At 48.7% G+C, this 17,399-nt stretch overlaps 1 protein-coding gene across 1 annotated transcript; it reads left to right on the forward strand.

Annotated features, from left to right (window-relative positions):
* The first annotated feature begins 583 nt into the window (after positions 1-583).
* EDEM1 (ER degradation enhancing alpha-mannosidase like protein 1) lies at positions 584-13,523 on the forward strand. The gene is made up of 12 exons (XM_058844933.1): positions 584-1,017; positions 1,797-1,869; positions 3,124-3,227; positions 3,980-4,151; positions 5,240-5,423; positions 5,902-6,076; positions 6,571-6,691; positions 7,093-7,263; positions 7,832-7,905; positions 8,630-8,726; positions 9,448-9,633; positions 10,510-13,523. The coding sequence occupies exons 1-12, from the start codon at positions 647-649 to the stop codon at positions 10,597-10,599; spliced, it is 1,818 nt and encodes a 605-aa protein (XP_058700916.1). The 5' UTR covers positions 584-646; the 3' UTR covers positions 10,600-13,523.
* Positions 13,524-17,399: the final 3,876 nt, after the last annotated feature.

Genomic DNA, 17,399 nt, shown 5'->3' on the forward strand with positions numbered 1-17,399 from the left:
AGGGGCTCCTGCTGCCAGCCCGGGCTGTGCTGCACAAACCGCGGCTCACACATCCCACAGAGCCCCTGGAGCACCGAGCCTGGCCAAAACCCCCAGGATCATCGAGTCCCAGCTGTGCCCGATCCCACCCTGGCCCCAGTGCCACCTCCAGCCCTTCCTTGGGCACTCCAGGGATGGGCACTCCAAACCTCCCTGGGCACTTCCAAGGCCTGAGCTCCCTTTCCATGGAGGAATTTCTGCTGCTGTCCAGCCGCTGTCAGCGGGTCCTTTCCCAGCTCTGCACCGCTCCGCCCCAGCCCGAGCGCTCCGGGGGAGGTTGTGACCGCAGGGCAGGGCTCGGCAGCGGGGCAGGGCCCACGGCCCGGGCCTGTCCGGGGAGGCCCCGCCGCCATCCGGCCCTGCCCCTGCGCCGTGCCACGCCAGCCCCGCGCCGCCCCGCCCCGCCCCTTTAACGCCGCCGGGCGGTGCCTTTGAGTGACGCACCGCGCGCCCTATGGACGGCGGCCGCTCCCGCCTCCGCGCCGGCTCCACCAATAGGAGCGCGGGGGGGCGGGCCTCGCGCCGCTCCCAACCCGTGTTTCCCTTCCGCTCTTAAAGGGGCCGCGGCGCGGCGCGGGCGGCGCCGCTGCGCTATGCGCGGGCGGCCATGCGATGGCGGTCGGTGGTGCTGGGGCTGCTGCTGCTGCGGCTCGGGCTGCAGGCGCTGCTGACTCTGCTGCCCGCGCTCGCCCGAGGGCTCTGCCTGCACCCGCGCCTGCCCTGCCCCGGCCCGCGGCCGCCCGCGCTGCCCGGCCCTGCCGCGGGGCGCGGGGCCCGGCTGTGGGGCGCGGCGGCCGGCGGCGATGAGTACGAGCGGCGCTACAGCGGCGCCTTCCCGCCGCAGCTGCGGGCGCGGCTGCGGGACGCGGCCCGGGGCATGTTCGTGTTCGGCTACGACAGCTACATGGAGCACGCCTTCCCCCGCGACGAGCTCGACCCGCTGCACTGCCGCGGCCGCGGGCCCGACCGCCGCGACCCGTGAGTGGGAACGGGGGAACGGGACCGGGGCAGGGAGCGGCTGCCGGGGCTGGGAGCTCGGCCCGGGGCTGGGAGCTCGGGCCGGGGCAGGGAGCTCGGGACCGGGGCTGGGAGCTCGGGCCGGGGCAGGGAGAGGCTGCCGGGCCCGGGGCTGGCATGGGGCCCTGTGTGTGTTTCCTTGTGGGTCAGGCTGGGCCCAGCCTCCTCCCGGTGCTGCTCAGCCGCGGGGCAGGTGGTAATGGCCATAAGCTAAAATATAAGTTCTACCTCTGTATGAATTGTGGGATGGTTTGGGTGGGAAGGGACCTCAGAGCCCTCCCAGTGCCACCCCTGCCATGGCAGGGACACCTTCCCCTGTCCCAGGTGCTCCAGCCTGGCCTTGGGCACTGCCAGGGATCCGGGACAGCCACAGCTGCTCGGGGAATTCTGTGCCAGGGCCTGCCCACCCTCACAGGGAACAATTTCCTGTTAATATCCAATGTGAACCTATTCCCCTTCAGTTCAAAGCCATTTCCTCTTGTCCTGTCATTCCAGTCCCTCTCCATATTTCTTGTAGTCTCCCTTCAGGTACTGGAATGATCTTCTTTCCATAGTGGGTAGAGCTGTGGAACAGCTGCCCAAGGAGTTGTGGGGCCTCCTCCTTTGGAAACATTCCAAACCTACCTGGACACGTTCCTGTGTCACCTGCTCCAGGTGACCCTGCCTGGACAGGGGGTTAGACTGGATGATCTACACAGATCTCTTCCAGCCTTAACAATGGTGTGATTCTGCTCTTCCAGCTCCAACCTGAACATCAATGATGTGCTGGGGAACTACTCCCTGACACTGATCGATGCGCTGGACACGCTGGCGGTGAGTCCTTGGCATGGGGACACTGCTCTGGTCACCCCAGGGACTGCCCTGCCTGGGGGTGCTGCCAGGGCTTGCCCAGGTGGTGCTAACAGCTGGATCACGAGCTAACAGCTGGATAATGCCAGTAGCTGGAGATGTCAGCAGAGATTATCTGAAGAGCCAGAGGAAATTTTGGAGCTCCTCCCCAAGGTTCATCTCTTTGGGATATGCCGTCACTCTGGTGCTCAGGATGGGTGGATTTGAACTGGAAGTGCTGTGAGTTGCTGAGAGGTCTGGCAGGAGGAGGGCTCATTGTGTGCACAATAGCTGGAAGAGCTCTGGTTGTTTCACTTGGCAGAGAGGGCCTGACACTCACATCTGTGTGAAGAGTGAAGGGAAGGAGGGGAACACCTGTAAAGCTGCTTCTCCCTGCATTTCTGATAAAACTGGAAGATAATGTGAGGAGTCAGGTGCAGAAGGTGGTTTGGGCTCTTTGGGATGTAAATATATAGGTTTTATATATATAGAATGCTTCCCATTCTACCTGGGACTGCAGCAGTGCTGAAGAGCTACTTGAGCAGGGCTGAAAGCAGAAGTGAGGGAAAATGTTGGGTTTTACTGAGAGAGAATTTTGGGATGTGTGCTGCATGGCTGATGACGGTGCCTTCCTGTCCTATCACCAACAGGGCAGTGCTTAGGTTTTTTTCTCAAATGTAAAGGTTCTGGTTGCTAAAGTCTCTTGTGTTTCAGAAGCTTCTGCATGGGGGAAGCCTGTTCTCCTCATTGCTCAGATCAGACACGTGATGCTTCCCCTCTGGGGCTGGGTAATGGGGACAGCTGGCACCTGCTGCTTTGGTTAAAAATTTAGGTATGTCCCAGCCTTTTCGTGAGCTCAGGCAAGCAGGAACCTGTGTTTTTCTTCCACATTCCTGCTCCCCTAGAGCTCAGGCAGAATTTACATGTCTCTGGATGCAGTGGAAATCACTTCCTAGGTTAGACCTGTAGGAAGCAGGCACAAGGGAACTCCTGGATGTGCAGTGTTGGGGCAGGAACCTGAGAGGTTGGACTGACCTTTGGTCAAATAAACATTAAATCAAACTTTTATTGTTCTGCAAGTTATGTTTTAAGTTAGACTTAACTCTTGAACTGATAGTTCACTCAGTTTGAACACTCAGTGTGCTAAATCTGACTGCTGGGCTAAGATGTGAACTTGCCATTCTCCTCCCCTTTTCTGAAGCAAAAATTGTACAAACCAGCTTTGTTTTTCTGTAAAAGGTAATGGGAAACTCCTCAGAATTCCAGAAGGCAGTGAAGTTGGTGATTGACACAGTTTCATTTGATAAAGACTCAACAGTCCAAGTTTTTGAGGCAACAATCAGGTATGTGGTGCTGAGCTTCTGTCTTTAAAGTACTAACAAGGTTAAAGACTTTGTGTGTGTAATTCAAAGTGAAATCATTGATTAGGAGCTCTTTGGCAGGCTTTATTCCCTAAATTGTTTCTCCAGTAAGCTGTTTCTTAATCTTCTATGGAAATATTCCATGCTTTCATACTGGAAACAATTTTAATCAGTCCCGTGTGACCTGGAGCAGTGAGACAGTGGCTCTGTGCTGCAGACTCTGCTTTTTTGTTGTCACTCTTGCAGCAGAGACTCAGATCTGTGCCCAACAAACAGCCCTGGGACAGCTTTTCTCTGATTTGTTTTGGTTTCATGGACTTCTGCTCACTTTCACTTTCATTTTAGATGAAAAAGACTCTGGTCTTGGAAATGGGTTTGGATCCTGTCTGATTTTAAAGGGTTTCATTTTCTGAGTGCCTCAAGCAGTGTTTGGCCTTTTTTTTCTCTGAGTACTAAGTTTATCTAACACCCTTCCTGCCATTTGCAGGGACAAGCAGGTCTTCACTCCTAAACAGACTTGTTACAAGAACTCCTGGGTTAGGTAAATTTTGCAGAACCAGGTTTTGGGATACTGTGGCTGACAACAGCATGATTTCTACATATGTTCACCACTGGTGGGGGAAAACCAGATCATCTTGTGGAGTGCCTGTTGTCAGACATGAAACCAGTAAGGTGTTCAGGTGAAAAGTGAGGTTCAGAACAGACTGAAAACCTGAATTTTCCTTTTCCCACAGGGTTTTGGGAAGCCTGCTGTCTGCCCACATCATAATCACAGACACCAAGCAGCCCTTTGGTGATATGACCATTAAGGATTATGACAATGAGCTGCTGCACTTGGCTCATGACCTGGCAGTGAGGCTGCTCCCAGCCTTTGAGAACACCAAAACTGGCATTCCCTATCCTCGGGTGAGTGGACACAGCAGCCCTGGGGGAAATAGGCTCAAAACAATGTTTCACCTGTCATACAACTTTAATTTTGTGCCCTTTTATGTACACTTGGGGTATTGAGCCTGCTCCAAGTTATTCTAAAATGACACAGGGGAAACTGCCCCAAGTTTTGGTGACGTGGGTTACTCAGTTTGCTCCTTCTGTCTAGTAAATGTTTTCCCTGGGCTGATTTTTCGCTGTGTTTGTTGTTCCCTGTGGGTCAGGAGTCATTTGTTCCTGTGCTGTTTGGCTGGAGCATTCCCTGCCCTGTGTCACACAGCAGCAAACAATCCTGTCATTAACAAGGAATATTGTAAAGGCAAATAGCTGAGGAAAGGGACTCTATTGCTGACTTGCTACTAAATTCTATTAGAATAAAACTCTTCTGAAATCTTTATCATACTGGGCTTGGAGTTTATAGTTTTCCTGAAGACTGCTCAGTGGGCACTCAATACTCTGGGATTCTTGGATGCTGCAGCCTCTTGTTTTAAGCAGATGCAGTTGGCAAGGAGAAGGATGTCACTACTACTGGAACAATCCTAAACTGCAAAACTATAATTAGCACTTGCCTGGCTGCCCTTAATTTCTGGAGACAGCAGTAGTGCTTTTCCTCCAGACCTGCCAGGCTGTAGAAATGTGAATTTTCACTTCTGTTCAGGGCCTAGTAAAGCAGCTGAGGGTGGTGTAACTTCCCTTCAGCGCTGTGTTCCATGGGGAAGGGGAGGAGCTCTTGGTTTCAGCAGCACAAACTGAGGGGCAGCAAAGAAGGAAAAGCCTGAATGTTTAATGGAAAGCCTGAAAAAGTGGGGTGAAGTTTGCAAGGGTTAGCAAGTGTAAGAGAAAAATGAGGCCTGCCCCCTTTAAGCATGCTGCTGTAAAGCTGGAAGAATATCAGGAATTCTACAGGAAAGCTTTCCAAGCAGCAGTGTGCTGGTTTTGTGTCTCTGTGCTCATTTCACGCTGCACATTGTGCAAAAACTACCAAAAAAGCTTGTTCCTAAAGGTGAGGGTGCAGCTGTGGGCACAGCTGGCTGAGTGCAGCCCTGTTGGACTGTCCCTGTTCACAGGTGAACCTGAAGAAGGGGGTTCCTCCAGACAGCCACAACGAGACGTGCACAGCAGGAGCTGGATCCTTGCTGGTGGAGTTTGGGATCCTCAGCAGGCTGCTTGGTGATTCCACGTTCGAATGGGTGGCCAGGAGAGCTGTGAAGGCCCTGTGGAGCCTCAGGAGCAATAACACTGGACTACTGGGTAATGGCTGGTTGCTGCTGTGTTAGCCTGCCTCAGGCTGTGCCATCAGGTGGCCTCACCTTTGTCCTTCTGCTCCCTCTGTAGCTGGTCAGCCACATTCTCCTGGTGTGCCCAGGGGTTGTGGCGAACTAATGGTGCTTTGGGGTTTTGTAAGAAAAATGGAGTCTCTGAAACACTCCTTAGGGCACAGGTTTTCAAATGGAATTTTTCACAGAACTGGGGAATGGAACTGAAGGCCCTGATTTGTGTTCCCATTAATATAATTCAGATTGGCAGATGACTAAAAGTACTTAAAATAACTGCGTGTGTGTGGGTGTTCCTCAGATGAATCCACCACTGTAACACTTCATCTGATGCCAATCTTTGATCCTTCCTCCTTGGGAATTTCCAAACATGTAATTTTACCAAATCTTGACTGGATTGTTTTTCTCTGATATACTCAGCAACCTCAGACTAAACCTTTTGTTTGTTCTGAAAGGAAATGTTGTGAATATCCAGACTGGCCACTGGGTTGGAAAGCAGAGTGGACTGGGAGCAGGGTCAGATTCCTTCTATGAGTACCTGCTGAAGTCCTACATCCTCTTTGGGGAAAAGGAAGACCTGGAAATGTTCAACGCTGCTTATCAGAACATTCAGAACCACTTGAGGAGAGGGTATGTGATTCATTCAGCATCAATTCCTTGAGCAGTGAATCCTCCAGCAAGATCTGAAACGTATCTGTTTATAGTGCTTTGTGTCACACTCTAGAAAATCTGTTCTTGTTACTGTAAGAAGCAAAATCTCATTTCCATGGCAGTGGAAATCCTTATTCCTCAGCAACTGATGGGGTGCAGAGAAGCCAAACTGGTTCCTGTCCCATTTAAAAATGTTCAGACTGAGAAAAGTCTGGCACTGCAAAAGAAATGCATTCAATTGGCTGCTTTGCTCTTCTGAAAGCCTGATCTTGCCTAGCATGATTTTTTGGTAGAGATTCTGCTGGATAGGATACATCCCTTTATGAATGAGCTTGTCTGGGAGCATGGCTGATGTTTGGTTCCTTTCACAAGGAGCCCAGCACACAAAGCAGTGGCTGCTTGCCTGTGCTGGTGGCAGTGTGCTGCGTTCTGCTCCAGCAGAGGCATTTCCATGTTCTCTCGTTCCCTGGCAGTCGTGAGGCCTGCAATGAGGGAGAAGGGGACCCTCCCCTGTACGTCAACGTGAACATGTACACGGGCCAGCTGATGAACACCTGGATTGACTCCCTGCAGGCCTTCTTCCCTGGGCTGCAGGTAAGCTTTCCTTCTGGTAAAGGCCAAGTGGGAAGGCTTATCCTAATCCTGGGCTGGGAATGAGGCTGAGTTCTGAGCTGAGCTCCCAGCTGTGGGTTTGCATCTGGCTGCTCTGATAAGAGCTCAGTTCAGCTCTGCATTAACACAAGAATGTGGGGAGGCCTGGCCTGCTCTCTGCTAGATCTGAGAGACTTTCAATTTCCCTCCTTTAACCTCAGCATTTTTATTCTGTGCTTTGAGGCTCTGCTTAAACTTTTACTGCAAAGAACAAATACATTAGTACTTTCTGAGGGTTATTTTCTGCGTGTTCTATGGGAGAAGAGTTGTGTTAGGTGCCACATTCTCATCTTTGCTGCCTTGCAGCACTGAATGTGCTTGTCTCTGGCTGCTCTCGTGCCCAGGTGTTGATAGGAGATGTGGAAGATGCCATTTGTCTCCATGCCTTCTATTATGCCATATGGAAACGCTATGGAGCTCTCCCAGAGAGGTACAACTGGCAGCTGCAGGCCCCAGATGTTCCCTTTTACCCGCTGAGGCCGGAGCTGGTGGAGTCCACATATCTTCTTTATCAGGTATTTGACTTCTTGAGTTGCACATCATGGCTTGGCCAAAAGGCTTTTGTTCAGAAAGTCCCTTTTGCCCCGACCCGTGGCCAGCTGGAGCTGCCTGTTGTCATGTGGAGTCTCTGGGCAGGCACTGCAGTGTTGTGCAATGCTGTTGCTCTGCTGTTTGCTTCAAAAATAGCCTTTTTTTATAAGGCAGGCAAAAACAACACTAAACAACCTTTTCTAAAAGCTGCTGGCAGATTTTTACAAGGCAGAGACTTGTGACCGCTCAACCAAAATTGTTGAAGTAAATGTAACAGCTTCCCTTGCAATACTGTCCAGGCACAGATACAATAAACTAAAATTACTGTCTGCCTACAAGGAAGGGATCAGAGAGTTTGGATTTACTGCAGGTTTTCTAGGATTTGCACTAAAGCAAATGTGAGAAGCTTGCACTGGCTAATCCAAGTCATGCTCCTATAAAGATAACTTTGCTGTGATACACAAGACTCTGGTACCAATAGGCCTTTGTTGTGTTATTTTTACAAGATTTCAAAATTGCTGACTCTAACTCTTGTCTGTCTTCCTTATTTAGGCCACAAAGAACCCGTTTTACCTTCATGTGGGAATGGATATTCTGCAGAGTTTGGAAAAATATACAAAAGCAAAGTCAGTCTTCAATGTTCTTTTCTTCTCTCAGTGCTATATACCTACATTTTATTATACAAATATTACATAGAATCCAGTCTGCCACATGTAGGTAAACCAGAAAACCCAGCCCTCCTTGAAAGCCACAAGTGATGATTTATTTATTGAGCACTTCTTTCCTTCCCATCTGAAAATGAAATTGTAGTCCATGGCAGGTTTATACGTTTGGAATGTATCACTTGCCTTTCAAAATGCATTGTTGATGATCAGCTGCTAAAAACTGCTGAAAATAGTAGTTGGAATTTTTCCTAGGGATCCTGCAAGATTATTTCCCAGCTCACGGTGTTTAGCTGAACTGAGGGATGGCCCCTAAGCCAGATGCTGTTGGATTTCAGCTTCCAGTTCAAGACAGCACCAGTGAATCCTGACTTTAATACTGAATAGCCAAACTTCTTGCAAGGCTCAGGGGGAAGACAATGAATTTTTATTCCTTATTATTAATTGACTAATTTTCTAGACAAATGTGCAATGATTGGCCAGGTCAGACATTGCTGTTGAGTGGGGTCCAGCTGATCACAGACCCCTCAGCACCCCAGGAGCAATAACCAGTGAGTGCTTGCACAACACCATTGCATTTGAACTTCACCCCTGGCAGTTGGAATGCTCTCAAGTGAAGGAGTGTCTGGGGAGCACTTTGAGAGCAGGACAGCTGGAACTGACCCCAAACCAATGTCCAATGTTGCAGGTGTGGCTATGCCACGTTGCACCACGTGGTGGAGAAGACGAAGGAGGATCGAATGGAGAGCTTTTTCCTCAGTGAAACCTGTAAATATTTGTACCTGGTACGTGTGTGTTCCTCACTGCCAAGACACTGCACAAAAATGGCAGAGGAGGGGGCAGGAGGTTATTAATTATTAATTAGAAACTGTGGTGGGTTGGGGATGGATCATTAATGCCAACCTGCTGGGCTCTGGGTTTGTGATTCAGGCTGATCTCGTCTTTGACCTCACCCCAATCCCTGAGCTGAGGCAGCTGCCCAGGAGTGGTTCCTGAGCCTGGAGAGCTGCAGGTCTTTGGGAAGAGGTTGGAAAGGAGAGGGAGCAGGACTGGAGAGAGCTGCTGCTCAGCTCTGAGCTATTGCTGCTTGCAGCCCCTCTGCCTGGAGCAGCCTCTGCTTTCTCCCCTCTGGGCTTGGGCACTCACAGGGGAAAGCATTTGGGCTGACATTGCCTGAGCCCCTGTTCTCAATCTCCTTTAGTGCAGAAAACCAAATAAATCTGTGACTGAGTGGATGCCAGCCTAGAAATGCCTCACAGAGCAGCTTAGAAAAATAAGGGCACTTTAAGTTGTGAGAAGTTTTTTCTTCTGCTCTCCTCTTCTAACTGCTTGGATCAATCCCTTGCATTAAGACTATTTATTTCCATTTGCTCCAGCCTTATTTAGCACTAAAAGGTATTTTTGTGTGATCCTTCAAAGCGTGAGTACCCGTTTCCAGCTCCTTGTTACTGGGAGATGAAGGGTGTGGCACACCTACAATGACTGTCTCTCCCATCTCTCCTTCAGTTGTTCGATGAAGAGAATCCAGTGCATAAATCTGGGAACAAGTTCATGTTTACTACTGAGGGCCACATCGTGTCTGTGGACGAGCGGTTCCGGAACTCTCTGTGGGAGGACATCCTCCCTGGACAGGAGGACAGCGCCCACAAAACCAAACCCACCGAGCTCAAGGCAGCCAACTTCAGCTCCAACGTAAGGAATGCACAGGCTGCTCCTGCTTGGGCATGGGAAGGGGCAGGAAGGACAAGCAGAGCCCTTTGGAGGTGGCACTGTGGAGTGTTTCCTTTAGAAATGTGAAGTACCTGAGAAGCCCCTGTGAAAAGCAGCAGCAGAAGTGGGGTGATGTGAGGGATCCTGATGCAGATGAAACCCGTCCCCTTTGAAGTATTTTGCAGCAATTTTTTTTGTTCTTTGTTAATTTACTTTCAATTATTTTTCCCTTCCCCTTTCCTTTGCCCCTAAAACTCTCCAGTGTTGCTGTCAGGGGCAAAGGGAGGAGCAGGGAGTCATCTAAACCAAACTTTGTCTTCCTCAGTGTGGTTTTGGGGGGTGTAGAGGGGACCTTTCTTAGCAAGGCCTCAACTGGCCCCAGAGCTGAGGCTCCAGTGCCCATCCCCAACCAGAACAGAGCTGGTTTTAATCACAGAATGGTTCGAGTTGAAAGGAGCTTAAAGAGCATCTCATTCCACCCCCATGGGCAAGGACACCTTCCCCTAGAGCAGTTAAGGACAATTTTTTTAAATCTCTGTGTGGTTCCTTCCCTCCTCCCTGCAAAGCTCCAGAAAAAGAGCATTATTTTAAACATTCACAGTTGTCATAGTGAAGGAAATCTCAGTTGCACAACAAGCTGTGCTGTGTGTTTGGAAGCTGCAGCCTGCACTGAGGAAACACTTGCTGCTCATTTATGGGATTTGTGCTGGAAGTCTGCAAAGAACGAGGGAAAGTTGGAGTAAAGAGTGTTATTTGGTACAATTTTCTGTACTGGGAGGATCTGAAAGGATTGCAGAGGGGATGGGCTTGGCTGGGTTTGGATTTGAGTTTTGAAAAAGATTTAAATTTCCTCAACAGTGTAACAGAGTCCCTGATGAGAGGAGGTACCTGCTGCCCCTGAAGAGCAACTACATGAGACAGATCGACAGAATGGTGGGACTGATCTGAGGGACCCTGCAGGGAAACTTCAGAGGAGCTTGGGATTCCTCTGCAGACATTCCTCCCCCTTCAGCTGCTCCCTGCACAGGCTGAGTCCCCCAGGTGTCCCCTGGGCCTGGGTCAGCCGTGGACACAAAGGAGATGGAGCTCAGTCCGAGCTGGGGTAACCTCCTGTGCCACCTGAACAGCTCTTGGTTCAAGGCTTCCTATGAAAAATGTTGTTGCAAATGAAGGCTGAATATATTTTAGGAGAAAAAGAAGGCAAATTGGCCTGTGCCACTTAGCTACCTCTTTGTAGCTGTGTTACAAATGTCCCTCTAGAGCAGGGTCTGGTATTTAATTTGAAATGACCTCGAGGCTTGGGGAAGAAGTGGGGAAGTGCAATTTTTTACACCAAGTTATTTGAATTTTTCTGACTAGCAATACACAACCTTAAGGTCTTCTCAGGTAGGAACCCACTGGGTTTGCTGAAACAGAACTGCTCTGTGTACTCTTGGAAAGAGAACTCCTGGTGGTGTAAGAGCTGTTGGTAGAGTCTGCCATCCCTGAGGCTCACAGCTGATAGAAGCTGCAGGGCTGTGAGAGCCTGCAGAAAGCAGTGATCAAACCAATCCAGGTGCCTTTTTGGAAGGGAATGGGGGGAGGGAAGGGGGAATTGCAAAGCCACTCAGGCAGAAGTTCCCAAAGTTTCCTTGTTTGCCACGTTGTAGTGCCTTTTCAGGAGAGATGCTGCTAAGAGCTGGTGTCACAGTACATGAAGAACAAACTATTTCACATTCCTGACAGGATTCATGTGTTAGTGCCTTAAGTTCTCTTCACTAGCAGGGAAAACTGAGCTTCCTTGGGAAGATGGAAAAGTGTTTCTGATGAGCTGGTTGCAAAATACAGTGGAACCCAAAGTCAATTCAAAAGAGATATTTGGGTTCTTTTTTAAGATCCTGGAAGAGCATCTGTGAACTTCCAGGAAGAAAGCAGTTAAGGGTTTGAGGGATGAGAACAAACTGAGGCCAAAACAACTATTTTAAATACAACAAGTTGGGGTTTTTTCCAGTGTTTTCCTGTTGCATATATACTTCTAACTTTTGACTACAGTTGAAGTAGCAGAATGTTATTTTTTGGGTTAATTACTTTTAAATTGAGGCATAAATACAAGGGCAACTTGATCTGCTGTATTTTCACCTTCTTTCAACAACATTGGTTTTCATAAACCACGTGTTGCAAGTCAAAACATTTCTAATAAATATGAAGTTTGTGCTGGAGAGGTTATTGTTGGAATCTTTTAATGTACAGATGCATCTCAGGGACTTTGTTATAGAAACTTCTATTCCATGATAGTTGAATCTTGTATCCAGGCAGAAAAAAAAAAATCATCAAGTCTCAGTCTTATTATGTGTGTTTGAAGGGGTGAAGGGTTGGAAGGGGGAGAGGGAAATAGGTTAAAATTGCCCAAAATATTGCAATAGAGTGGGTTGGCTTGGTGTTTGAGGCAGCTGGTGATTCCAGCTTTGCCAAAGGCATTGATGGAGTGTGTTTCAAAGGAAAACAGGAATTCAGGGTGGTTGGGAGAGGTTCAGGCTGTGCTTGCAGCCAGTACAGGGTGAGAAGGGCAGGAGGATGGGCAGAGGCAGGGGCAGAGAGGGCTGGGCCCAGCTGGGCTCAGCCAGTTCTGCAGTGGGAAGTGGTGGGGTGGGAGCCCAGCACAGCATCCCACCCTGGCTGTGAAAACTCTGTGAGCAGGATTCTGGGATGGACAGGGATCAGGGATGGATTGGACAGGATTCTGGGATGGACAGGGATCAGGGATGGATTGGACAGGATTCTGGCATGGACAGGGATCAGGGATGGATTGGACAGGATTCTGGGATGGACAGGGATCAGGGATGGATTGGACAGGATTCTGGGATGGACAGGGATCAGGGATGGATTGGACAGGATTCTGGGATGGACAGGGATCAGGGATGGATTGGACAGGATTCTGGGATGGACAGGGATCAGGGATGGATTGGACAGGATTCTGGCATGGACAGGGATCAGGGATGGATTGGACAAGATTTTGGGATGGACAGGGATCAGGGATGGATTGGACAGGATTCTGGGATGGACAGGGATCAGGGATGGATTGGACAGGATTCTGGCATGGACAGGATTCCAGGAAGGACAGGACACCAGGACAGACACACCCTAAGTGCAGTGGTGGCTTCTCCTGGTCCAGGTTTGTCCCTGAGCCCAGTGTAGCTCCCTGAATGTGGCACTGGCCTGTGCTTGTGCCTTCTGAACCCCTGAGCCCAGGGCTGAATCCCTTCCAGAGCTTTCCAGAGAGAATTCCACCACTGTGAGGAAGTTCACAACTGTTGTGTCGTTGTGTTTTCCTTGTGATTGCCAGGAATAGTGAAAGGTGGCTGAGAATGGAGCAGCCCAGACAGGAATTGCAGCCTTCCAGCCAAACATGGTCAGCTTCCCTTGGGAATTGCTTTGGAATTTCTGTTGCCAGGTGATGTGACAGTCATCTTTCCACAGAAATGCTCTTTATCCTCACAGAGGCTGGTGGTAAAAGACTCTGTTCCTTCAGGAGTCAACTTTTCCTCCTCTTTGTTCTAAAACTGCTTGGATATGTTTTTACTCTGTAAGGACAGGGCACCTGTTAGGCACTAAAATGAGAGTTTGTGTACAAGTGAATGGCATCAAAATGGAACTGGTGACAGTGCTGGAATCACTTGCTGAAACAGTCTCTTAGATTTCTTGGTATCATGTGCAATATCAGGTTTTCCTAACTAAAAGTGCCATGTATGCTTAATTGTTATTTATCCATGAAGTGTTAACTGAGGACAGGAAACTTGGAAGAGGACCAAATGTGCTTTCATGAAATGTCCTGAATTTTCAACACCTGGCTTGTGTTTTGCAGGTCTGCATTAAAAAATAGTGTGTTTGACTACTCTGTTGTGTGTTTGTCTTGTAGGGGATCTCCCTGCACCTTCTGTACACTGGGATTTCATCTGGTTAGAGCTGGGGGAATCCCATTTATTCTTCCTGCAGGAGAATAAACCCACCCCAGAACAACAGGGCTCTTTCTTCTGCCCCTGTTCCCTTTCTCCTTGAGGATTTGGGGGCAGCTGAGAGCAGGGATTGATGTGGGATAAGTGAAGAGTGGCAGTTCCTGGTCTCATGAGCAGGTCCTGACCTCCCTGCTGGGATTCCCAATCCTTTGTCCATCAGTCCATGAAAAACCTGGTTCAGGTGGGAATTCTGCACCAAGAACCTTGCAGGGCTCTCTCCAGCCTGTGGATAACCAGCCTGGGAAACAGCTCATGCTGGGTTTGAGAACAGGAACATGGAAATGAGCTGTCTGACCATCACTTTGATTTATTGGTTCTCTTCTGCTGCTTTTCCCTCCTGGATTTGTTTTTCTCTGGCTGGCATTATCTCTTGTGTTGTTTCCTGCTTTGCAGCTCTGTGCAGAGCTGATGGGACATTTGCTGTGTCTGGATCAAACTCCACGTCCCAGGGAAATGTCTGTTGAACATCAGGGATGGGAATTTTGCAGTGGTTTTAAAGTCCCTCTGGGTTTTTGGGTAACAGACTTCTAAGTGTCAATTCTAAAGTGAGTGTAAAGAGGCTGAGATGCTGATTTTGGGGCAAAAAAACCCAGCCCTGATGTTTTCTCTGTGGCTGCAAATTTCCCAGTGGAATCACTGCCCTGAGCCGCTGTTTGCTGTCATTCCTTATCTTGTCTTGCTGCTTTATCTGCTCCCAGAGGCTTGAGCAGCTCTGGATTGGGACTGAGTGCTTTGATTGCAGCCTTTCCATCCCACATTACAAAATTATCTCAAAAAAAAACCTCTCTGCCATTGCTGCTTTCCTGGGAGAGGGGAGTGTAGTAAGATCACTTGTGATACAAGATTTAAAATCCAGAAATGTGTTGGAAATTCGCTTTTTTTAGAGTAAAAAGCACGGGACTAAGAGTTTCAGAGCAGGCCAGAGGTCTGTGGTGCTGTAGCTCCAGTTTGCTTCCAGCAGAGCCCTCCCTTGTGCCGCAGTTGGAGACTTTGGCTCTGCCACTGGAACCTCGCTGTGTCCAAGGGGGAGCGCTGGGAAAAGCAATTCCACGGCTTCCCAGGAAAATGTGGGATTATCCCTGCCCAGGGAGCTGCAAAGCATCACCCAGTGGGAAAGGGGCTTCTAATTCCTAGGGATGTTCACCTTTAAGCTTTTGGGGAGGGATTTTGTGTCACTGATCACCTCCTGTATGGTTCATCCAGCTAAAAATCACCAATAAATGTTCCCTGGGAGCTGCTTTGTGCCCTTTCAGCCTCCTTTGTCCCCACACTGGTGAGAGGCCTCTGGTTTGATATAATTTTACCGAAAAGCACCTTTTTCTCCCCAAAGATCTGTGGGTTTTGTTGGCTGGCTGTGGAGGAGGAGAGCTCAGGGCGGCTGCTCCAGCCTCACCAGGGCATTCCAGGGTTGGTCATTCCCATTTTCCAGGGGAGGCAGCACCATTGCTTCTCCAAACAGCAGCCCTGGGAAGTTATTTTTTATTTAGGTGATGCTGATAAAGTGGGGAAAGGCTTTATCACTTCATCTGGTGAGGATGCTCTGACCTCCTGCACGAGCCACTGGGTGAACTGGGAGAACTGGGAGCAGCCCCAGCCCAGCCTTGGTGATCAGGGCTGGATTTACTGGGACCAGGAGGGAGTTCCAGTCTCCATGGGGAGCAACTGGTGTGACTGGGAGTGCCCCAGTGCCCCCTGCCCTGGGGAGAGTGGGGATCATGGGGAGAACTCCCTGGAATTGGGATATTGTGGGGGAAACTCCCTGGAACTGGGAGATCATGGGTACAACTCTCTTGGCTTTTGGAGATTGTGGGGAAAACTCCCTGGAATTCAGAGATTTTTTGGGGAGCACTCCCTGGAATTTGGAGATCATGGGAAACACTCCCTGGAATTCAGAGATTTTTTGGGGAGCACTCCCTGGTATTTGGAGATCATGGGAAACACTCCCTGGAATTTGGAGATTGTGGGGAGAACTCCCTTGGCATTGGAAGATCGTGGGGAGAATTTCCACACTCCAGGCAGGTGCTCTAAAATATAAAAAACCCAGCCAAATTAAGTGGGGAGGGAAAAAAGAAATAAAATTTCAATTTATTAATACTTCTGAATAATTGAAATCGCTCGCTGGGCGAAGCCCAGCAACTTTCCAATAATGGCAATCTGCATACTGTTAATTATTTATAATGTTCATTTGGGCTAAGTCATTGCTAACGTGAACAGCTCTTGGAAACTTCCATGAATCATCTTCCTCGTGGTGTGTCAGCAGCGTGGCTCTGTCACAGAACTTCATATGGAACACAAAACTCTGGCCTGAAAAACTGCTTTTCTCCCTCCTCTGTTCCAGAGGAGATGGATTTTTTTTTACAGCAGCCTTCAGGAGGAAAAATTAACTCTAGAAGGAGTATTTAAATAAGCATTTTTAATAGATCAAATATCCCCGTGCTCACAGACGCTGCTTAATGAGGAAACAAATGATCTGGGAGCTACAGATTCTCTTTTTTTAATATTTATGTGCACATGATTCCCTGTCCTTTCCTTTTGCTTCCCTGCCTGAGTGCATGGATGCAGCACAGCAGAGCTGGGATCTGGAGAGCAGGAAGGAAAATTGTCCATAATTTGGTGGCAAAAAAATCAGATTCAACAGATTTAGGGTTGTTTGGGAGTTTTGTTTCTTTTTTTGCTCTTTTTTCCTTTGCTATATTTTCCTTCTTTTTCCTCCCTTCTTTTCTTCCCTTCCTTTTTCCTTGGTTTTTTCCCCTTTTTTTTCCTCCCTGTTTTTTTTTTATTCCCTGGCTGGGAATGTGCAATAAGGAGAAGGGAAGGAGGTTTGATGTCACAGCTGAGATTCCCTGGAATTCAGGCTGTTTGTGAATGGAGGTCCCAGAGGTTTTGGGATAATCCTGTCTCAGTCCTGGGTTATCCACGGCCTCCTCATCCTGGGAATGTGGGGATGGAACACAGGCAGAGCAAGGATGGGGGTTTAGAAAGTTCATTTAAAACCTCAGAAATGCCATTGAAAATGTTGAACTCATTGTTTTACATTTTTTCCTGCACTTTGTCAGCTGGACTGGCCACAATCATCAAAATCCCATTTTGGGGGAGAAAACCATGCTCAGCCCACCCTTCCCCTTTCTTTTCCAGCTTTCTCTCCAAATTTACCCTGGAATGATTTCTCCCCAGTGCAGAGCAATGCTTCAGCTCAGTGATTAATTAGTATTTCTATTAATACAAGATGCAATTCCATTGGACTAATCTATCTTATTGGTCAGGCTTTAATTAATTAGGTAATAAAAGCAACCCTAAAAAAACCCCTTTGAACGCTGGTTAATGAAACCCATGGATCTACTTATTAAGAATTAAAACCTTTCTCTCTTTGATACTTCTCTGCTTTATTAAACTCTGCTCCATTGCTTTGTGTGGTTTGTCCCATCAATAACGAGGCTCTTTCTTCTGAATTGCTTGGTGTGAGCCAAGAAATCTCATATTATCTAATTAGGGACAGCTCTGCCTGCATAATGAACACGGCAGCAGCAAAAGCCATTTGTTCCAGGCATTTTGTGGTGTTAGAATTATTAAAAAGCTCTGGTCCCACACACCCTACACCTGCTTCTGTTGGTGTTCAGGAACACATCATCACTAATGATCATATGAAGGTGCTTTATTAAGAGCTCTGGGTGTCAGGGGTGCACAAACCCAAATCTGACCCCTCTTGGTTTTGAGCTGAACATGTTTTATACTCTATTGTTATATAACTTACATATT

The sequence above is a fragment of the Poecile atricapillus genome, chromosome 9, assembly GCF_030490865.1.
Source record: "Poecile atricapillus isolate bPoeAtr1 chromosome 9, bPoeAtr1.hap1, whole genome shotgun sequence".
Classification (NCBI taxonomy): Eukaryota; Metazoa; Chordata; class Aves; order Passeriformes; family Paridae; genus Poecile; species Poecile atricapillus.

Excerpts from the sequence above, each read along its gene's own strand:
- EDEM1 (XM_058844933.1), top strand. The coding sequence starts at position 647 with ATGCGATGGCGGTCGGTGGTGCTGGGGCTGCTGCTGCTGCGGCTCGGG. Across the intron at positions 1,018-1,796 it reads GGGCCCGACCGCCGCGACCC|CTCCAACCTGAACATCAATG; the intron begins GTGAGTGGGAAC and ends CTGCTCTTCCAG. Across the intron at positions 6,077-6,570 it reads CAGAACCACTTGAGGAGAGG|TCGTGAGGCCTGCAATGAGG; the intron begins GTATGTGATTCA and ends GTTCCCTGGCAG.